At 37.5% G+C, this 22,904-nt stretch overlaps 2 protein-coding genes and 1 long non-coding RNA gene across 3 annotated transcripts in view; 2 read left to right on the top strand and 1 right to left on the bottom strand.

Moving 5' to 3' along the window:
* Positions 1–13,625, top strand: part of KPNA1 (karyopherin subunit alpha 1) — an 86,738-nt gene extending 73,113 nt beyond the window's left edge. Inside the window, exons 11-14 of the mRNA XM_090277361.1 lie at positions 2,669–2,794; positions 4,473–4,600; positions 8,772–8,950; positions 11,041–13,625. Coding sequence (XP_090133487.1) covers positions 2,669–2,794; positions 4,473–4,600; positions 8,772–8,950; positions 11,041–11,228 — 621 coding nt within the window. The 3' untranslated portion in view covers positions 11,229–13,625. The remainder of the gene's footprint in view (positions 1–2,668; positions 2,795–4,472; positions 4,601–8,771; positions 8,951–11,040) is intronic.
* On the bottom strand, positions 11,014–16,202 carry LOC150021644 (uncharacterized). The gene is made up of 2 exons (XR_016511181.1): positions 15,411–16,202; positions 11,014–11,942 (listed from the first exon to the last, which is right to left on the bottom strand). It is a non-coding gene; the product is annotated as an uncharacterized LOC150021644 (long non-coding RNA).
* Positions 16,203–20,999: 4,797 nt separating this feature from the next.
* On the top strand, positions 21,000–22,556 carry WDR5B (WD repeat domain 5B). The gene is made up of 2 exons (XM_090277348.1): positions 21,000–21,082; positions 21,462–22,556. Exons 1-2 carry the CDS (start codon positions 21,060–21,062, stop codon positions 22,513–22,515), a joined length of 1,077 nt encoding a protein of 358 aa, XP_090133474.1. The 5' UTR covers positions 21,000–21,059; the 3' UTR covers positions 22,516–22,556.
* The last annotated feature ends 348 nt before the right edge of the window (positions 22,557–22,904 follow it).

Here is a 22,904-nt window from a genome sequence, read left to right as displayed (position 1 = left end):
TAATGTATATTTTTAAAGAATGTTAGAAAAGGAGCCATTCCTTTGTGGGGATGGCAGCGATCTCTTTGCCTTTTGTTTTCACTGGTACGCTTGTGTAACAAGAAAGTGGTCTGTGGATCAGCATTTTAGAAACTACAAATATAGGTTTCAATTAAACACTTAAAAAAGAAGAACAAGGGTCAGAATAGTGTGTAAAAAGGGGCAAGGAGGAAAGGAGAAAAAACCAATATACTTTATGTTTGCATAAAATTTCTCTGAAAAAAAATTTTCTCTGGAAGGATACATAGGAGACTAATAATATCTGTTGCTTCTGTGGAGAACTGGGAGTCTGGGGGTACAGGAATGTAAAGGAGGCTTTTAAGTATATTGTCCTTTATACTTTATTTTTAAACCATTTCAGCGTATTTACTATTCAAAAACATGTTCTTGTGTTCCCCTTCCTACACCATACTCTTACGTTCTTGCTGTTTTTTCCCCTGAATTACTGTGACCACACTCAGCTGAGTCTTAACATATGCTTTCTTCCCTCTGCAGGGAACAAAGCTCTACCCGCCTCCCCTGTTCCTGCTCTGACTACTACCTTACCTGTATTTACACTTTGCCACTGGCTTCTCATTCTTCAGGTCTTGGTATGACAAAACACTGATTTCTCTGAGAAGTCTTATTTGCTTACTCTTAACTTAGGTGCTCCTTTTGTTTCATCCATCATAGCACTCATCACCCTACACTGTATTAATTAATTACTGGATTGTAAGCTTCTAGGGGGGAACTGTGTCAGTCTTGGTCATTTTTATGCCTCTGTAACCTAATAGTTCCTGACACAATGCATGGAGATTCAAAAATACTTAATGAATGAAGTTCTGAATCTACATCTAGTTCTGACTTCTCTTAAGTTTAGTCCCAAGTCTCCAGTAGCCTGTTAGATATTTCTTCTTTAGTGTCTCACATTTGTCTCTCCCGGTTTTTCTTCTTTCTCCACAAAGCATGTTCCAACTCTTGATTTTTCCCATTGCAATTAATGATACAACTCTTTATTCACAATTGAAACTTTGTAGTCATATTAGAAGTCTCCATATCTCTCACATTTTGTATAGTAAATCACCAGGTCTTGTAGGTTCTTATTGTTACCAGATCCCACATCTTATTTTGTCAGGTGGGTTGTTACTGTACCCACCTGATTTATCTTCCTACTTTCCTGACCATTTATCCCTCTCAATTTATTCTCCCTAATAACAGCTTAACCTTTCCTAAAATAAACCTCATTCGCGTGATTTGGTTTTCTCTTAGAAACTCTCATTCTTTTTTTCTTTTTTTAGCTGACCATTAATTTAGGGGATACAGAACCCTTCCTTACTAGCCTCTTTGGTCTTTCTTTTATTTTGGTACTTTGTAGCAGCCTGTCTCAGCATTTTCTCATTTTCAACCTTTCTATCTGCAGTGTCTGTTCTCTTTTCTTTTGAAATCTTATCTTTTAAAAGTGCCCTCCCCTAATCCCTATGAAGTTTTCCTGGCTACTTCTCCCCAAGTATTATCTTTAACTTCTGATGTGTTTAGTTTCCAGACTATGTGTTTTGGCATTTTAAAAATTACTTTGTGACATCTTTTATACTGTTACTTATAAAGGTTGTATCTGTTTAACTAAAATTTTATTTTTTGAGCTCTGTTAATTTAATAGGCAAAAAAGGCTTCCTTTTAATTTGCATTTCTTTCATTACTTGTGAGATAATTTTTTATTAAAATTTTAGTTGCTCTTACCAATTTACATTTTAAAGATAACAACCCTCTTATCTGTTGTATTTCCCTCCTATTTTTTCATTGTTTTTATGCTTGAAAAGTCCTTCACTGTCCCAAAACCAACTATTTACTGATACTTTATTCTGTCTTATGTTTTCCCTTTTATATTTTTAAACCAGCTGCAAATTTATTTTGGTAAATGGGCTAAGAATTGATTTTTTAAAAATGTTTTCAACTAATTAACCCCTTGATTCTAGTACCGTCTAATGAATAAGACCACCAGTTATTGTAGGAGGAAAGATTAATTTCCTTATATACTTAATTCTTTTTAAATAACTGCATTTGCTTTTGAACTAGATACCTATTCCATTGTTCAATGATTGATTCTTGAACCTGCCACCTGTTTACTATTTTAGTGATGACAAATTTATGATTTTAGTTTTTGGTAGAGTAGATCTCCTTCATGTGTAAGGTGTTCGATAGCTGGGACAGTCTTATCTTTGTATCTTATAAAACACCTGGTATACTTCATTAAGTCTGTTTTGGTTCATTGGCTGCCAGGGAGAGGGTTATCAGAGGACTTAAAAAACCTAGACCACTTCTCAGTTTCTGCCCACTTGACATTACCCATTCAAAGACATTTTAATATGCTGTGGGAATAGGAAGATGAATAACTAAGACATTGTGCCTTACTAAGCATGATTTTAGTAGCTGAGAATCTGTACAATGAAACTGCTTTGGTAATCTTAGAAACTAATTATGTCTAGCAGTGAATACTTCTTTACATATGTCAAGTTATTTGTTTCTAAAATTTCAAGGGGAGACATTATTTGTTTGCTTTTATTTTTTCTAACCTAAAGTTTTTTAGTTAAAGATTTCCTTATATTTATTTGGATCAGTACAATAAGTAAAATTTTCAAACTTTTTCTTTTAGGTAATTTTGAATTGCTCAGCTCTGCAGAGTTTATTGCATTTGCTGAGCAGCCCAAAGGAATCTATCAAAAAGGAAGCATGTTGGACAATATCTAATATCACAGCGGGAAATAGGGCCCAGATCCAGGTAATTTTATAGCACCTGTCTTTTTTGTATATTTTTATTGATAAGTAAGTTTTTTTTTTCTGTCAGCCTTTAAAATATATTTTTTTCATTATTGCTTTGGATACCCCTAACTTCCAAGGTTGTTGTCTTACTTGGTCAGTCTACTGCTTTTAAAAAAAAATCCTACTTTAAAGAAGTTACAAGTTTTGAACTTACACTTAGGCGTTGATATTTCCCTTTGTCTTTACTATTTGATGACTTGCCAAGATAGTGAAGTAGTGTCTTGTATCCTTGCACTGTTTTGTTGGACTTGATGCTAAACAGATTAGCTTTACTCTTGCCAGTAAAATATTTAGCTTCTAGTGGACTTGTGTATTGGATTGCTTCAATCTTTCATGAACCTTTGGGGACCTATTTTCCTCTTAGCTGGTTATCTGCCCTTTTCTTTTACCCTTGTATCAGTGGAAGAGTAACCCAAGTGGAAGACTGGCAGAGGGCCAAATGGCTCAGCATAGGCCAATGAGAAAGGCTGGAACAACAAGTTGGAAAACAGTTTATGAGACTGAGCTGAGTGGCATCATAGAGGTCATCTGATCTAACATTCTCATTTATAGGTGAAACTGAGGCTCAGAAAAATAAAATGATTTGCTTAAGAGCAGCTCTAGTAAATGACAGGACCAAGGCTAAACTTTGCTTTCCTCATTGGTAAAATAGAAAAAGGTCTTGACAAGAAAAGCATGGGTCGTCGTCCCCTGACAGAGTGCCGTCAGGGACGGACATTGGCAGCATACAAGGTGATTTCGCTGCAGGCGATTGCCTGCTACCACCAGTCTCTTAGGTAGAACTTCTCAGTTTCTTGAGAAAGGAAATGATGTGAACCTGAACCCATTTTAGGTTCTTAAGCTAAGGAGAAACATGAAGGAAGTAATTTGAGGAAGACTGCTTTAGTGTTAGTGTATGAGAGAGGTGGAGTCAAAGTACTCTGTCCAACTAAAGGCTACTCTGGTCAGCTGGATGGCAGTTGGTGGCTTGGAATAGGATGGTGGCAGTGCTAAAGGAAAGGAAAAGATGGACTCAGGCATTTTAAATTGAAAATGCAAAAGACATGGTGACTGATTGAATTTAGAATAAATAAATAAATACAAAGAGAGCCTTTGTGAACTAGAGAGATTTGAAAGGAAACCTGATACAGAGGGCAGATGAGGTGTTTGAGGCAATTAGCAGACCTACAGTATGCTGTTGGCCATCCTGGGCTGGGGCTCCAGAGAGAGGAGTACCAGAGAGCTACAACATACGTGTCAGGCTGAATGCTATAATAGAAATGAGAATAGCACAGGAACAGAGAATTGAACTTTTATAATTTATTGGGGTGGAACAAGAGAGGACATTAAAGAGAACATTCAGAGGGAGAACTAGGTAATTATAAGGTCATTGACTCCAGGGAGGGTGTCACTGATACCAAGTGTGGCCAAAAGGTTTAGGGATAAAGAGGACTTCTTTTAATTTATTTTTAACAGGGGCGGGAATGTAATTAGTGAAACCAGCTGAAAAGTTATAGTATCATGGACACTTTAATAAATATTTTTTGTCAGTTATAGGTGCACCAATATTTTGTATTAGTCTCAAGTGTACAGCATAGTGGTTAGACATTATAAATCTTATGATTTCCCTTTCCATTTAATTTTTTTCTTAATTTCAGACTGTGATAGATGCCAACATTTTCCCAGCCCTTATTAGTATATTACAAACTGCTGAGTTTCGGACAAGGAAAGAAGCAGCTTGGGCTATTACAAATGCAACTTCTGGAGGATCAGCTGAACAGATCAAGTAAGTACTAGCCAGGGAGCATCTCATAAAATAAAGGAAAAGTTATTTTTGTCTCGCAATTAAGAATCCTCAAGTCTAGCCTCTTGGAAGATTGTTCTTGGTTTTATAATTGACTCAGATATAGATTTAATTCCTTATACCTTTTCCATTCCTTCCTGCTGAAAAAAAAATTCTGGGATGTGAGAAGTAAGGCATAGCTGAGGTTTGAAGCAGTAGAAATAATTATAGTGGTGGCTTCAGCGTACTCTGGAGCTGCTTGGTCAGAAATATCTTGAGTAGTCTGGAAGGTTACTTGTAGAATCCTTGGAGTTCAACTTCAATAGCTAACTCTTGCTATTTTTAGTTTAAATGTCTTCATTGACCAGACTTGAAAGAAAGGTATATCTTAGGGTAAAGTGCCAAATTCAGTAGAGGCACATGTCTCCTGAAGTACTGTAGTATTCAGTGAAGAGAGAGAGAGATCTGTATTAGCTCGAGACTTAAATGGCTCTATGCTCTTTTTTTCTCACTAACAGCTGTTATGTTAATTATTTTTATAGTCTGAGAGGCATTCACAGCTAAACGAGAGGTCTCAGTAGTAGAATTAACAACCACTAACCTTGAATGACTTCATGGATGCCCTCCACCCTATCACACATTGGAGGAGCCCTCATACGTAAACTAAATAAGAAAGGAAGGGCTCTAACCTTATAATCAAGGGCTAGAAAAGGCATAAATGTGAATAGAGATCATTAAAAATTAAGTTAAATCTTATCATTTGCAACAGCATGGATAGACCTAGAGGGTATTATGCTAAGTGAAACAAGTGAGATAGGGAAAGACAAATACTATATGATTTCACTTATATGTGGAATCTAAAGAACAATATAAATGAACAAACAAAGCAGAAACAGACTCATAGATACTGAGGTCATACCGATGATTGCCGTAGGGGAGGGGGTTTAGAGGGCTGGGTGAAAAAGGTGAAGGGATTGAGACGTACAAATTGGTAGTTACAAAAAAGTCGTGGCATGTAAAGGAATATAAGAAATATAGTCAATAATATTGGAATAACTATGTAGTGGCAGTGGATACTAGAAATATCCAGGTGAATACTAGAAATATTGGAGGGGACACTTTGTAAATTATATAATTGTCTTAACCACTATGCTCTACACCTGAAATTAATATAAAATAATATTGAATTTAAATTGTGATTGAAAAAATAAATAAGGATAGGAATCAGTTTCTCAAAGGGATATTGTAAATGATAAATCAGGGACATTAACTATTTCGGATAGAAATAAAACAGTAGTGATGAAGAAAAAAATAGAACCTAGACTCTTAACTTACTTTTCTTTATGGGGAATTCAGATGATGGGAAGATGGTTTCAAATGAGTCTGAAAGCATCAGCCCCTTCCTCATATGAAGTGTTGGGGAAACACTGCCTCTCATATTGTTGCTTTGTGGGTTAAACATAGGTACTGAACCAATGCCAATTTTTAAAGCTCTATTGAGCATTTCAAAATGAAAAGGTAAAGTAATCCTAACATTTCAGAAATTGATCAAGTAAGGAAGATAGAGGTAAGCAGGTTAAACACATGCAATAGCTTTTCCGTAAAGTTCATCATGGACAGGTTATTTATTCCTGGAAGGTTTGCCACGTGATCTTTTTCAACTACCAAGATTCTGGTGCTGGTGTATAGCATGTCCTTGCATAATGTTTCGTTGTAGTATAGAAACTTGTTTATATCAATGAGCCTATGGTAAACAGGTTTTATTATGTCAGTTTGCTTAAAGTTGCAGAACCTATTGAGAACGTTAAGTGAGGACCTAATATATGTGCTATGATTGTAAGTATGCCACCACCAGATGGCAGTAATGTTCAGTACTGTAGAAGTTATATGAACAGTTGATAGTTGTTTTAGGTTCAAGTTCAGCTTTATAATTATTAGTCGTCTCTACATTATGTATGAAATCTATTTTCTTAATTGAAATGGTTAAACTGTATGCATACATTTTTTTTTAACTTCTAAAATACTGTGGTAGCTTGCAACAGAAAGTATTCAAGGGTATTTTGCTCTTAGAGAAGAGAATGGCTGTTACCCCTTTTTCGAATCTGGCATAGCTGTTCACAATAATTTATTAAGTTATCAATATCCTAGCAGTTTCTTAACTAGATAAAGACTTTTCTTAAAAGATTATTACAAAAATACTACAGTTCAGATTATAGGAAATAAACTGACTATTTCTGATAAAGATATCTATGTGGCTTCTGCTCATTCTTATTGGGAAGACAAGATTTAGATGCAAGAATTAGTTAGAATAACTTAGAAAAGATCCATAATTCTAGGTTATATACAATCAAATGTACACATACTATTCTTAAGAATGAGGGGTAAAGAATGTTGCCTGGAATTAGAAAATGTTTCATGAAAAAGGTGAAACTTGTCATTTGGGTGGAGATTTGGCAATTCTTTTAGAGGAGAGAATATCATGAGGAGAAGTATGAGGGAATATGCACAGTAAATGTTACTGGAAGAGGCAGATCAGTCTTCCTATAGGTTTAGAAGGTCTTAGTCTTGAAAGATAGTGAAATGACAAAGATGGTCTTTTGAGGAGAGAAAAGAGAGCAATTAAGAGGTCATTGCAGTACAGTATTCCCTCACTTATCATGGGTATTATGTTCCAGACCTCCCCGTGAAGTAGGAACCTTACATTTATTCTACACTCTTAAACCTGTGTAACTTTAACAACATACGTATACAGTATCGCAAAATCCCACGATATAGTGAAAAGTCCACGATAAATAATTAAATATAATATTTTTAAAAATCCCGCGATACAGTGAGGCCGTGATAAGTGAACCGCGATAATGTGAGGGACTATTGTACATCTCCCTCACCTGCACAATTTCCTCTGTTAGCATCTCACATAGTGTGGTTACATTTTTTAGAGCTAATGAACCAATATTGATACATTATTAACTAAAGTTCATAGTTTATATTAGGGATCATTCTTTGTGTTGTACAGCTCCACAGGTTTTGATGAATGCATGGTGTCATGTTTCCACCACTGGAGTGTCATACAGACTAGTCCCACTGCCCTGACAGTGCCCTCTGCTTCACCTAATCATTGCTCCCTCGCTCCACTCTGCAAATTTGTGGCAACCACTATGCTTTCTGTTTCCTTTACAAAATTCTGCCTTTTCCAGAATGTCATATATTTGGAATAAAATAGTATGGAATTTTTTTAGACTGGCTTCTTTTACTTAGTAATATGCACTTAAAATAACTTAATGTTTTTTCATGGCTTGATTGCTCAATAATTCCAATGTCTGAATGGACTGCCTGCCATTCATTTATTTATTCGTCTATTGAAGAACATCTTGGTTGCTTCCAGTTTGGGGCAATTATGAATAAAGCTACTCCAGATATTGGTGTGTAGGTTTTTGTGTGGATGTAAGTTTTATCTCAGTTGGATAAATAACGAGGAGTATGAGTGCTTTGTAAAAAACTGCCAAGCTGTCTTCCAAAGTAGTTTATCCTAATTTGCATTGCCACCAACAAAAATTCAGTTTCTATTGCTCCACATCTTTGCCAGGATTCATTTTTATCAGTGTTTTGGGTTTTAGCCATTTTAATAGGTATTTAGCATCATTGTTTAATTTGCAGTCCCTTAATGACATTTAATACGATGTTGAGCATCTGTTCATATACTTAACTTTCCATTAGTATATTTTTGGTGAGGTGTATGTTCAGATCATTTGTTCATTTTAACATTGATTTGATTTCTTAGCTTTAATTTTTAAGAGTTCTATATACAAAATAGACTGGCCTGATGTGCTCGCTTTCGCACCAAGTGTGTCATGTTTCAGAGGAGTGGTTACCTATAGAAACAAGGATTAAATTATTCTATTGTATGAGTTGCTCATATTCAGAAAAAGAGTATTCCAGTTTCTTGGAGTCCAATAATTGTGGAAGGAAAAAGCAGTGGAACTGACAGCTAGAGAATGGGTTTAGTGTCATTATTTGTAGCTTTCTTTTTTCTTTTTTTTATGATGAGGTAGCTTGTATGGCTGAATGGGTTTTTAGCTCTCTTGTCAGGTTGATGATGACCTTTCCACCAGCCTGATAAGTTTTATTCAATTAAAACCTTTGTTTGACTAAATTATTCTTTTTATTTATTTAGGTATCTCGTAGAACTGGGTTGTATCAAGCCACTCTGTGATCTTCTCACAGTCATGGACTCTAAGATTGTACAGGTTGCCCTAAATGGCTTGGAAAATATCCTGAGGCTTGGAGAACAAGAAGCCAAAAGAAACGGCAGTGGCATTAATCCTTACTGTGCTTTGATTGAAGAAGCTTATGGTAAGATAGAGTATTAACTGGGTGTCCTGAAATTATTATTTTCTTTTTCTCTTTGCTTTTCTGGACCATCCACATCTGTTATTAGAAAACACATACCAAAAAAAACAAAAACAAAAAACTGTCCTCTTATGAATAATAATAATTAGTATGCAGAATTGGAAAAGAATATATATTGTAAGTATGAAGAGAAACGAATACCCTTCAATTTAGCCAGTTTTACACTGACCCCTTAGGATCTTCCCAGTTGCCTGATTGCTTTTTTTTGTGAGTACTCTTGCATTCTTACTAGTCCATTTGAGCCTCAAGAACATCCGTATCTACTGTAGATAGATGATGCCTGACTCCTTTTCTTCTAAGATTGAGAGCTCTGATTTTGCATTGCACCCTGCTCCTGTGTTCCTAAAGAGTTCCTGACTTTAAAAGGTTTCTAATGAATAGGCCCTGGCTAGGTAGCTCACTCGGTTATTGTTGTCCTGATAAGCCAAGGTTGCAGGCTCACTCCCTGGTCAGGGCACAAACAAGAATCAACCACTGTATGCTTAAAGATTTCTAAGAATTTCATCTTAAAAACTCACTTGGTTTCCTCATTCTTCTAATGTCAGTCTTAACTGCGTTCTTAATAATCAGTTACCAGTGTGCTTTAACCTTTTAAGTTTTTTTAGTGATTTTAATGCATAGCCAGGGTTAAAAACTGCTGTTCTGGGGTTGGTTTGTTCCTGAGATTGGAATTAGGGGTCATAGGGGTACATTCATTATTCAAATTGATTAGCTAATGAAGTTGTTTTTCAAAATGATTTTTAACTTAAAAAAATGATTATAAAAGCCATATCTGCTTAGTGTAAATGACTTTGAAATATATAAAAAAGAAAAATGTTCTTTATTTAGAGATCTTTCTCCACAGAGATAACTATTGTTACTTTTTTGGTATATATATTTTTTAATATGGATGTTTATGAGGGGGAGGCAAAAAATAAAAACAGAATTATCTTCTGGACGGCAGGCCCCTTTGTAGTACAGGCTTCCCTTGCTAGTGAATGTTCTAGGAACCCATCAGTGTCAGTGTATCAGCTGGTGTTGTGAGAGGCTGCATTTTGGCTTCAGTGAATTTTTTTGAAGTCTTTCAACACGTTCACCCATTTCATGATGGGCAATTAATGAGTGCACCTGCCCACACTGCACTGCTATTCAGTTTTTAACCAAAAAACAATGTGAGCCCTGTTCCCCACCCTCCTTTTTCACCCAGTCTCGCCCTGAGGGACTCTTGTTGTTTGTTTTCCTGGATGAAAAAAGTCCTCAAAGGGAAACATTTTGCTGATGTGGCAGATGTGAAACAAAAAACAGCAGAAGCACTAAAATGCATCAGAATTGACGAGTTCAGAAACTGTTCTGAGCAGTGGAAAAAAATGTCTCAATAGGTGTATTGCATCAAATGGAGAGTATTTTGAAGGTGATTGAAGTTTAAACATGTAAAAATAAATACACATTTTAAATAAATTCCAGGGTTTTTTGGGTACCCCCTTGTAGATGAATATATATTTTTTCCTTTGAGCAATATTAATATTTTCTGGTATTGCTGTAGTTGTTAGACTGCTATGCCTGCAAATAAAAGAAAGCCTAGTTCAGATGGGCTTGAGCTTAATAAAGGGAATGTGTTGGCTAATTGTTCTAGTCAAATTTGTAAGTTTAAGCAGTAGAAACTCATTCTGACTGACTTAAAGGATATTACACATTTGTTGAAATGATTTTGAATAGCTCAGAGCCTAGATAGATAGAACTAGAACCACTAATTAGGCCATAGGTGCAATCCAGCAGGAACTGTCCTGGCCCTATGCACTGGATGATATGGTGACTGTGTGCAAATTGCTGCTTCTGGGGACTGGCTGTTGCTTGCATGTGTAAGATGTCAGTTTGTAATACTAGCATTCAGATGTAATTCTAAGTAATACTTTCTATGCTATTACAAAATACATACAAGATGTAAGTAGAGAAGAGTCTTCCTTTACTTCAAGGAAGGAGACTTATGGCAAAACATTGATTCATTGGAATTTCCTACAGATACATAATAGATTTTCCATTTTTCTTTATTCTAGGTCTGGATAAAATTGAGTTCTTACAGAGTCATGAAAACCAGGAGATCTACCAGAAGGCCTTCGATCTTATTGAGCATTACTTTGGTACCGAGGATGAGGACAGCAGCATTGCACCCCAGGTTGACCTTAGCCAGCAGCAGTATATCTTCCAGCAGTGTGAGGCTCCTATGGAAGGTTTCCAGCTTTGAAGCAATACACTGGTTTTATGTTCCTGTGTCACACCAGGCTACCCAGTCAAGTCCTCTTGTGGAGCCCATAGTCCTCATGGAGCTAACTTCTCAAATGTTTTCCATAATACTGTTTGCGCTCATTTGCTTGTCTTGCGCACCCGCTCTCTTACACACATCTGGAAAACCTCTGGCTCTCTGTGGTGGAATACCCTTCTAAGAAAAGGGTAACCAGAAATGGCCCACTCTCTTAAGGAAATCCCTAGGCTTTGGAGATCCGTACTTATATGCTATAAGAGTCATGGGAATATACACATGTTCGCGTGGCTCTCTCTTTTGTGTGGGGGTAAAAAAAGAGGGCTCTTCCTCATTCCCTTTTAAGTGGGAAGAAATACTGACATTAAAAAGATGAGACTAAAACTTTATCTTGAATTTCACACAACTACTTAAACAAGGGAGATGTTTAGACCTATTACGTATACATCAGAGTACTTTTCATGCGTTCTTCCACAGTGAACCCTTGGATAACGTGGTGGCTTTTTCTAGCCAAATTTGCATTCATACTTACTGAGATTGAATGGTTTTCTTTCCTCTTTTGGCACCATTCTTCACAGATATTAAAATTAAACCATCTGCTTTCTCACCTTCAGCCTTCAGTGAATGTGCTTTCTAGTTGTCAGGAGTGCTGAAGCATTAACACTTGATTCTCAGATGTGATACTGGTTTGAAGATTTCCTTAGAGCAGAAAGAAGAGGGGGCAACATATTAATTTGTATGGCTATTGCTTCTCTTTGGTCTAATGTGTCTTAGGATTTGGAAGTGGTTCAGTTCTAACGCTGGTTGAAGATGAATTCAGAATCCTTAGTAATCTAAAACATATTATGTAAGTCAATAAAAAAGTGAAAAATAAACAAGAAGCCCCTCCAGTTTTCCCAGACTTAACCAGTGTGGCTAGAGGCTGTGTTTCTGCATTTAAACAAATGTTTCAGGCTTTGTGGTCCTGATAAGGCCCTAATTAAATTGGAGTTCACCCTTCATACTTTGCCCCTCTGTGACTGGCAGATAACACATACTTTTAAAGGTTACTTAGGGATTTTTTTTTTAATTGGATGTAGCATGGTTCTAATGTATTCATGTTGCATATTTGATCCCTTTAATGTAGCATCCTTACTTAAACAAATAACCATCTTCTCACCATGACCTGTTTAACGCAAATAAGGGCAAGTGATCTCTTTCTTACAACTTTATTGTTCCCTAATCATGTCATTTCATCTCCTACTACTTAGTGTTGCCCTCCCCACTGTCATGAAATAAAAATAGTTTCTGCCTTTGGCTCACTTAGTGATGCCTGTAGTATGTACCTGCAGATGGCACTTCCAGTACTGTCTTCAGTGATCTACATTTGTGCTTGGACTGGAATAAAAAATAAGCATAATTGCCAAGAGAACTGCAACTGAACACACGATTTATTGGTGCTAGTTGGCCATCTTGACTCTACGTTGGGACACACTATCGGAGAAGATTTATATTTTGTCGATGTGCTACTCAAAGTGAATTCTGAAGGAAAGTTGCTCACTTCTCTTTTAGAGAATGCCCTTATAGTCCTCTTTAATCTTGTCCTCTTCTAGAACTCATTATTACCCCAAAGTGTAGCTATTTGGGAATTCCCCCGACAAGCTGTTCTTATCTCTGGTAAAACCTGCTGAATGTTAGGAATATTCAGAGCTTTCATACCTCATCACGTTGTCATTAAAGAAGTCAACTTCCATGACCTGATTTAAACTTTTTAAAAATCCACTTCATTTAAAATAGAAAGATAAAAAGATGAAGGACATTTCAGCCAAGCCTGTGACTCAGTCTTCACATCTAACCTGTAGTTGTGTCTGCTCTGGATGGATACCGTCTGACGTCTCATTGGTGGAGCAGCCACTGCAAACTAGTCAACTCTCATTTATAACTGTTACTTTTTCTAGTGCTGCTTTGTGCTGAAAGAACATTTTAGTTTACTGCACTTGACCTGTAAAAGACTTTGATTCTTTGTAATTTTAGGGACAAGTTAGATTGTTAATTTAAAGAAAAACTTTCAATGTTGCCTTTACATCACATTGAAATATAACTTCTTTCAGAAGGGTAATAGAAGCACTGATTCATAGTAAAAATCTTGTTTTTAGCTTTTACTTTTTTTGTGGCTTTTTAAAAATTGTAAATTACTGGTAACACGTCATTTCTCTAGAATGTTTTAAATTATGTACCTTTTGGATAATTTAAAAATTTTCAGTTCATGTTGATAAACCAATTTGAGTGGAAAAAATATAAAGCACACAAAGTTGTTTCTCCACATTAGAATAGGATATGTTGGAAATTTTTGCTAGCAATTGCAGGTGTCTTAATGAATGAATTAAAACAAAGTCCAGTCAACTAATGTGGTCTATTTTCTGTTTGAAACAGGAATTTATCTTGCTCCTGTCTTAGAAGTTCATGAGCTGTGAGCTAAAGTTTTTTTAGAATAAATTGGTTGGTGTTTTTTAAATAGAAAAATTGAAATGACTAAATGTTAAATTCTAGCATAACTGTGGAACTGAGAATGCAGCCTTTTTTGGTAATAGAAATGACATTTCAGGAGGTAACTAAGTCTTGTTTTTAGGTTTCTACCTGGCAGATTCTGTTAATTTCAATTTATTGAATATACCCTATCACTAAGATGCTACTCATTACAAAAACATGTTAATTTCAACACAAGAAAACTGCAGTTTTATATACTGATGAGGGGGTAAGTGGCTTGATCTCTCCCCACCCCTTTTTTTCTCAAAACTTTCATAGTATATTCTTTGTAATGAGAACTTCAGTGGGAAAAGAGCATTGAGAAGATTTGGGAGTGATGGCACCTTGTATCTGAAAGACTAGTAGGTGGATATGATTAGATTGGAAAATACTGGGAAAGGTAAAAATGATAGATGGGAAGAATGGTGAGATTTAGGAGACAGTTTTCGACACACAAATTCATATTCTTGTCACTGAGTAGTTAGGACCCTTTAAAACTACCTTTGTCAGCTGTACTGCTTTGGAAAACTAGATTGCCCTAGGGTTGTTTCCTCTGTCTGCCAGATAAAACTGAATGGGCTCTGGAATATTTTCATCATCATTGTCAGATACAAACATTGACAGTTATCCCATAATAAATCTGAGTTATTCCAGAGTGTTGCTAATTTTGCCTTAAAAAATATGTAGTATATTTTATAAATGAAACTTTGTCATCTTAATCCTCTGTTGTAGTGATACATGGCTACCCTCAAGGCAACTTTGAATTTACTTCCCTAGTGTTAAACATTTTAGTTATTTAATTTCACAGTTTGGGGTTGCATTTATGAAAGGGTTTACCTCGGGTTGAAGACTTTTCTTTCTTAGTGATCAGTTTTGTGAACATTTTTATATTAATAGATAAGTCATAGCTGTTTTAGGGCTTGGGGCTTTTCATACAGGATGAGGCAAAGGAGATTTACAGTTGTGAGTACACGGAACAGTTTATTATATTATTACCGTGTATTTTCCATATGAACAGCTGTAAGCCTTTTGCCCCACCCTGTATATGTATTAGAAAATTGTAATGTCTAAGGGTGATGTTCAGTAAAGAAAAGTAGTCCACTTTTAGAAAGGGGTATTGTTTGTTTTTCATATTTATAAGCTATATGCTACCTCCTACATTCCAAAATGTGCTCATTTACAGAGTTAGGTGCACCTACACATGACAGTCTCAGATCTGAATTTTGTTGCCATCGGAAATTAATAAAGCCATTTTATTCTCATGAGGTGAGCAGAGTAAATACCCAGGCAGGAAATACTTCGGGCTGCCTTTTCCTATCAAAAGTTATATGTAATATATATATATATAATGTATGATAAAGTGAAACAAAAAATGCTAACTTTAAAAACATCAAATTGCTACTGGATATAATTATCTGGACGTTTCAGGGAGGAAAAAAGCATCAAGGGTAGCTAAAGTTCCATCCTGTTTCCAACTAAGGGGAGACAAGTTTCAGTGTGTTTTCCTATAGGTCAAATAAAGGTAACTCTTTGAGCTTTGGTTGTGTTCCAAGTGTTTGGCAAGGGCTTTCACTTGTTCTCACTCAGTCCTCTTTAACTGCTCTTTGAGATGGATAATTGCCGCTGTTATAGATGACAAAATCAAGACTTGTCAGAATTTACTTTGCCTGAGGTCACATCCATTGGCTACTGTCTCTCCAAAGGTGGGGACGGGTCCTGCCAGTTTTGTGTCCAGGAAAGTCGCAGTCACGGTGGAGGTGTTCTGTGCCAGGAGCTCCCAGAGCTGGCATCATGCAGCCTCAGCTAGGGCAGTTTTGTTCTTGAACTATTCTTTCTGAATCTTCCCCATCAGCAACACCCTCAAAGTAAATAAATCAGGTATAAGTTGCTTTCAGGTTACATATTCTGGTGTGTAGACCCTCTCAGCCCAAACATCTTTCCCCTTCTATGGTGCTAAAATTGTATATGATCCAACAAATAACAGAAACTCTTAAAAATACGCAAATTATCAATTTTGAGTTGAGTAGAATAATGGCTAAACTCAACCATGTTTCCGTTCAAATAACTCAGATGTGGGAGGTATTGACATTGAACGAAAGGTTTTGGGTTGAAGAATTTTGCCTTAGAAAGCAGTGCTATCCACGGGTGTGAATTTAACAGCTTATTTCCTAAAGCAGTATTGTCCCAAGGAGTGTCAAAAAGATCACCTTTTAATGTATGTTGTTAAGTATGTTCTGCATACCTCATCATTTTGACCACTGTCCTTTTTCAGTGTCCTTACACTGGTTTGGAATGGCTCTAATGATTCTTTGTACTTGAATGCAGTGTGTCAGGCCACGGGTGAGGAGTGCCTTGCACCTAGTAGGTCTTCAATAAATACTAAATGACTGAAGGAATATGCATCTATGTAATATCAGTAAAAGGTGTTTGTTTACCAAGAAATGTTCAAAGGAATTCCTTTATGCTGCTGCTTAAGTCAGAATTAATAACGCTAAAAGCTATTGTCTTAAAATGTGTTTAGATGAAGTAACCTTTAAGGAGACATAATTCCTGAAGTTGACAAAAGCAAACATTGTCTTAGCAGAGGTATTTTTACATTAAACAAACAAAAAACCCATGCATTCTGAGAGAAGTTAATAGGTATAATTTACAGGGTAGTTAAACTAAAAACAGCTCACCAGTCTCTTCCAGCATATTCTACAGTTAAAAACTTTTTGGCCAATTATATCCAACTGATGAAGCTGGCGGTTGCCTTAGGCTATTAAACAATGATTTAAATTTTTACATATTATATGTATTGCATGAAAACATTTTCTCTCCATTTCTCCAATTTAAGTGGCAGATCAGTAGAAAGAGAAAGATGGTGTATTCATTCCATTATTGCTTCACTACCATTTTTGAGAGGTTCCACTGACTAGGGGTTTTTTTTCCCCTGAAAACAAAATCTTAAAACGTAGCCTTAATTCCTGCAGACCGCACTGTACAAAATTACTGGGTTTACAAGTTTATTGTAGCCAGCTTAGATGAGTATTGTCCCTATTTCATTTGACATTTTGAAAAATTCTCATTTAGAAAAAGACCGTAATTTCTGTGATTTTGAATATTTTTGCAAAGAATGAAATTACTCATTAAATTCCTTTTTGTAACCTGCTTACCCCGAGGAAGCCAATGGAGTCCAGCGGGTGTCCACAACGTGGATCACTTCCTTACTGAAACCACTTGGGCCCAGCACTACTTAGTTATGGGGAAGGAGAAAATAGAAACCTAGAAGACCACAGGGGTGGGGCAGGGGTGAGCAGTACCAGGTTTGAGAGAGAGCTTGTCAGGCTAGAGTGTAAAATGCCATGTAAAAGCATAGAACTTTACAAGATGAAGTTGTGATTACGAGAAGAGTCCTCCTGAGAAGTCAGCACTGGCTATACTGGTGTGCTGGCGGCAGTCCCTGTTTTTAGATCAATTAATACCTGTTAGTTATTTAATGCCTTTCACTTTAACAAAGTCTTGGTTTAGGTAAGTTATTTGGCCATCTCATATTTAGCCCAACTAGATTTTCATATGTTTGGATTGCTGGTGATCTTAAGCAACTGGGTATATCACAGTTGTATTAAATTTGATTTTTGAGGCCTGAATTTGGTCATCGGAGTTACCATGAAGCAAGTCAGTCAAGAAGGCCCTTAACGTAAAAATCACTCCCAGGCCATGGGTAGGTCTGATAGACATATCAAAACATTTTTAATTAAAAATAAAATGACCTATTTGTGATGATTTTTCTGTTTAGAATATTTGCAAATTTTACAAGGGGCCGGAGAATAAACCTTTCTACCACATATGAGACATTCAGTTTTAAAACTTACAGGACATGTAAAGAAAGTGAGTTGATTTCTATAGGAAGGGAAATTTCCAAATCACCAACTTGATTGTCATTAAAGGCAGCAAAAGTAGTTAAAAATAGGACCATGTAAGGAATTTTGCTTAAGCAGAGAGCCCCAAATGCAAATCTGTAACTATAGTTCCTGTCAGTTCTACCCGTACCAGCATTCCTTCTTACACACCACGGTGCTGATGCACCCCTGCCCCCAAGGAAATAAACTACAAGATTCTCAGTCCTAATTCACAAGGACTACAATATTAGGACTACATACTAGTATCAGAACATGACTAAGGAATAATGGTTGAATTATGTCATAGCTTTAATTCTCTTTCCATGAGTTCCTGGTGCTATTTGCAAACAATTCCAGACATCAAGAAAATGGATTTTAATACTGTAAATATTTTTCAGTCAAATTCTGGGAAAATATTTTTCTGGATATTCATATTGACACATGCTTGCCTGCCCCCTTTGCATGCTTGTGATAGTTCTAAAGGGCTAACTTTACTCCAGCACCAACACCTCACCCTGGTCCTCATGTCCTGTGTTTGTTTACCTTGTCTAATTCTCATTTACTCCTAGTGCATAGAACAGTTATTGGAAAAATACCAATTTACTTAAATTCTTTGAAACAAAGCCTACACTATTTTCTGAAGTGCTTTTTAATTTACTAATGAATTATAATGGAAATGATTTAAGTATATGCAGAATTTAGTGTTTCTAAGCTCCCCAGTAAAAATTACACTAATCCAGGCTAATGGGAGGAGGAAAGGATAGGAAGGAGGCAGTGTTTAATAAGAATTAAACTTTAAGATATATTAACGTGGAACAGTTTTGTCTTTTTAAAAAGTTGCAGAGGAGCAGTCCATGGTGGCTTAGAAGTCATAATGCACATCAATTGAAGCTCCAACCCATTTTAAAGATGCTCTTCCCATTCCCAGCACCGCCTCATTGTGTTTATCCCATTAACTTGCTTAAAGTAATGAGATTTACTATAGTTCATTATAGGTGGTCCTAATTGTGCTGTTGTGCCTTATCAGGGGCAAGACTTTCAAGTATTCTTCATGTGATAGGAAACCCAATGTTTCTAAATGTTTCAGTTCTTGACTGACAGAAAACACAAGGGATATTTGCCTTTTGACTTCAACTTGGCTACCAGGAAAACTAAAACAACACTGACTCAGTCACTCTTTGTTTGTTTTTTTAATGTATTCTGGGGGCAACAGATTTAGCAACAGGGTTAAAAGGCATCATTGAATTTATAAAATCACTAGATGACAAAAGGCGGGGATTAATTTTTCAGTGTCTCACATTAGGGGAAAAAAAAGGCTTCTTTGGAGGAAGGTGAGCCAGGTACATCTCACCTGTCCAAAACCCTTTTGTCCATTATATACTTAGTTTGGGCTGAGGGGAATATTTTAGAGCCCCCCCCCCCCACCTCTGGGCCCTTTCTGTCCAAGCTGTTAGGATAGAAAAGAGAAACCAGTATTAAAGTGAGGCCCACAGACCACCCCACACTTCACCAACCCAACCACTAAGTTCAGCCAAACCGTTAAGTCTCAGGAGGCAGCGATGCAGACAGGATTAAGTGAGGCCTATGTGTACAGACAATCACTCAGGTAATGAGATCATAGGCTTACGCCCTATGAAAACAGAACACACATTAATTTATGCAACATAACCCACAAAGCAGTCTCTAAATCTGCAAGACTGTCTTATTGGGAAGATATTCAGTTGCAAGGCATTTGACATTCTTGCCTCTAAATTAAGCATCTTTGATGATACCACAGACCTAGTTTAACTTTCAAATGAAAACAAACTTTAAATGAAAATAAACTTTAAAAACAGCTGCACTAATAGTCTACCACTGAACATTGTGATTTTCCTTGAATTGCGATTTTTTTCCCCCAAGATTACCCTCCTTGTCCAGTTTTAATTTACCCTGTTCATTTGCATAAACACGAGAGCAGCAAATGATCACATATGACCATTAAGTCTGCTTTGCTGGAACCTTTACACAAGGAACCTTTAGGGGTGACCTTCAGTCTGCCCTTGCTGAGCCACATACTTGCCATTCAGCTTTGCTCAGGCACTCTTGATTGCAGGATTGGAGACACTAAGAATTTTTCGGCCAACCTATTTTTGGTTAAAGAGAAAAACAACTGAAAAACTTGAATTGTTTACGTAATACCTTCCTGGCCAGAGAAGGAAAACTCTGACTCCAAAAAACCTCCGCTGCCTTGCGGCATACCTCTTCAGGGGAAAGGCTAAGGGAGTAAACCCCGACAGAAAATCCGGAGCCGGAGTCCCTAAGGCGGTTTGACGTTGTAGTCAACACCGGCAACTCCTGCGGCGCACCTGAAGCCAAGCTGTATTGACTCCGTCTTTCCCTTGGACCCTTCAGCTGCGAAGAGAGGGGGGGTCTGCTGCATGGGCAACAGCAGACCCTCCATATCACCCTGCCCAGGCTCTGTAGCTTTGGCTTCACTGGAGAGGACACTCCAGTGTCATCGCAAGATGTCGATTCAACACGGGAGGAGACAGATACCGTGTCACTCCCGAGTCGGACTGCACAGCCATTCTCGGCGGTGCAGATAGACTCTTAAGAAGCTACACCATCGTCTCTCGAGACGGACGGCTGCCAACAACCTTCCTGGCCATTACTCATTTCTTAGAACTAGAGAGTAAGGTCTCTAAAGCCTAACTGCGAGTAACCTTACACGTTTCTAAACCCATTCCACCTACTCCTTTGTCCTTTTCTGCCTTAAGCACCTATGCAAATCTGATCTTTTCTTAATTTTTTTGGAAGCTTAAACCATAAGGAAGTGCTAAAACAACATTTGCTTATTTTCTCCCAGGGCTACCATATCACACTCTCTGCCCTTTAAAGGCCCCTAACACGTGTTCTTTATCCTCCCCTAAACTTTTAAAAGCAGGAGCTTACACATAGTCACCAGCATCTATATGGGTCGGTGACCTCAGCTACATTTCCGAAATGCGCAATCCTGGGCATTTACGAGTCTAGGCAGCTCCTGTCCCAAATGTGGGCTTAACCTTGTGGCTAAGGGAAATGGAAAATGCAGTCCTTTCTTGTTACACGGTTTGCAAAAAGAAAAATCTTTTTGACATACAGTCACTGTTTTCCTCCTAGCTGGGCAGATCTGGGATAGTCTTTCTGACCTCTTCACGCAGCTAAGAAAGCAGGGCTCCTTTCCATGTGGAAGGCGGCGGGGCGTTGGGAGCGCGTAGTGAGGGGGCGGGAGGAAGACCGGAAGGAAACCTTTACTTCTCCGTTTGTGCATGCGCACGAAGTCCCCTCCCATTGGTCAAGTTGACTCGGAAGAGGGTGGGCTCTCTCTGCGCATGCGCTCGGTATCCTGTCCGCTGTTTTAGATTGACGCGGTGGTGCGTCGCTGTATCTGCAGGTTGCAGCCATCAGGTCTATGCCTCAAGTAGCGGTGCCTACGTAGGTTTTCTTTTAGGTTATGAAATTTTCTTTTTAAAGCAGTGCTGCATTTATGCTCAGTGTTCTCAAAGATGTCGGAGTTGGGGGGAGGGGCTTTGAGATATAGTTTCTGTGGAGCTTACCCCCGCTCCGGCGCTGTAACGGCTGTTTACGTTCGCAAAATACCCAGCATTAATACTTTACTAGCCCACCGCGCATGGGGACTTTTGAGTAATATTTCTCAAGTATTTGTTTCCAGGGGGAAGCGAGGAAAAACTGGTGGTCCAAGCCATGCTACCGAATCAGTGCATATCGTAGTTTAAAGACGATCCAGAAATTATAACCATTTGGGATCGTTTGTTTTTGAGTCTGATGCTTTAATCTTCATTTTGCTGGGCAGAAAGCCAAAGTACCAGCTGCCTGGATCGTCCGGAGGCCTACCCTACCTACTGACTAGGACCTTCGCCATGGCAACAAAGGAGTCAGACATCAAAGTACAGCCGGCCCTCACCTCAGCCAATCCCAGTAAATATGTGTCTGAAAAACCGAACTATGCTCTCAGATGTACTCTTGTGGGACATATGGAAGCAGTATCATCGGTTAAGTTTAGTCCCAGTGGAGAATGGCTAGCAAGTTCTTCTGCTGATAAAGTAATTATAATTTGGGGAGCCTATGATGGAAAATATGAGAAAACACTTTATGGTCACAATCTGGAAATATCAGATGTTGATTGGTCATCAGATTCCAGTCGTCTTGTTTCTGCCTCAGATGATAAAACTCTCAAGATTTGGGATGTGAGATCTGGAAAGTGCTTGAAAACGCTGAAGGGGCACAGTAATTATGTGTTTTGCTGTAATTTCAATCCACCATCCAACCTCATAATTTCAGGATCTTTTGATGAGAGTGTGAAAATATGGGAGGTGAAAACGGGAAAGTGTCTCAAGACTTTGTCTGCTCATTCTGACCCAGTTTCTGCTGTTCATTTTAATTGCAACGGGTCCTTGATAGTGTCAGGTAGCTATGATGGTGTCTGTAGAATCTGGGATACTGCATCAGGTCAGTGTTTAAAAACACTGGTTGATGATGATAATCCTCCTGTCTCTTTTGTAAAATTTTCTCCAAATGGTAAATATATTCTCATTGCAACTTTGGACAATACTCTTAAACTATGGGATTACAGTAGAGGTAGATGCCTGAAGACATACACTGGTCATAAGAATGAGAAATACTGCATATTTGCCAATTTTTCAGTTACTGGTGGAAAGTGGATTGTGTGTGGTTCAGAGGATAACCTGGTTTATATTTGGAATCTTCAGACTAAAGAGATTGTACAGAAATTACAGGGTCATACAGATATCGTGATCTCAACAGCTTGTCATCCTACAGAAAACATCATTGCATCAGCAGCATTAGGAAATGACAAAACAATTAAACTGTGGATGAGTAACCACTAAAAATCTTTAGAAATCAAGTAGTAGAACCAAGTTGTAAAAAATTTTTTGGTTTTTTTTTTCTCATGGTTTTGTATTTCTTTTTAACATTATCTTTGATTATGTAAGATTTTAATACCTATAACCTTAATTTACAAAATGAGACAAAAGCAAGTCTAGACTCTAGACCTTCTGACTTTTAATCTTGAAGTCTTGTTATTGATCTCTTGTGTCTGTCTCTGAACACATTTCCATCCTATTCCTCTCAATGACTATTCTAGAGGATTGGTGTGTTGATATTTGAGAACTATTTAAGATTCACAAGACAGAATGACATTAAATGAGGGGAGCAAAGGAGTTTGGTTTGGGAGATCAGATGAGGAAGAGCATAAGCCTGTGATGGTGCTGGATTG

The sequence above is a fragment of the Furipterus horrens genome, unplaced genomic scaffold (genome assembly GCF_987537825.1).
Source record: "Furipterus horrens unplaced genomic scaffold, mFurHor1.1.pri manual_scaffold_1, whole genome shotgun sequence".
NCBI classification, from domain to species: domain Eukaryota; kingdom Metazoa; phylum Chordata; class Mammalia; order Chiroptera; family Furipteridae; genus Furipterus; species Furipterus horrens.
The sequence above is the reverse complement of the archived record's forward strand: the minus strand, read 5'-3'. Positions and strand labels throughout refer to the sequence as shown.

Excerpts from the sequence above, each read along its gene's own strand:
- WDR5B (XM_090277348.1), top strand. The coding sequence starts at position 21,060 with ATGCCTCAAGTAGCGGTGCCTAC. Across the intron at positions 21,083-21,461 it reads CCTCAAGTAGCGGTGCCTAC|AAAGCCAAAGTACCAGCTGC; the intron begins GTAGGTTTTCTT and ends TTTGCTGGGCAG.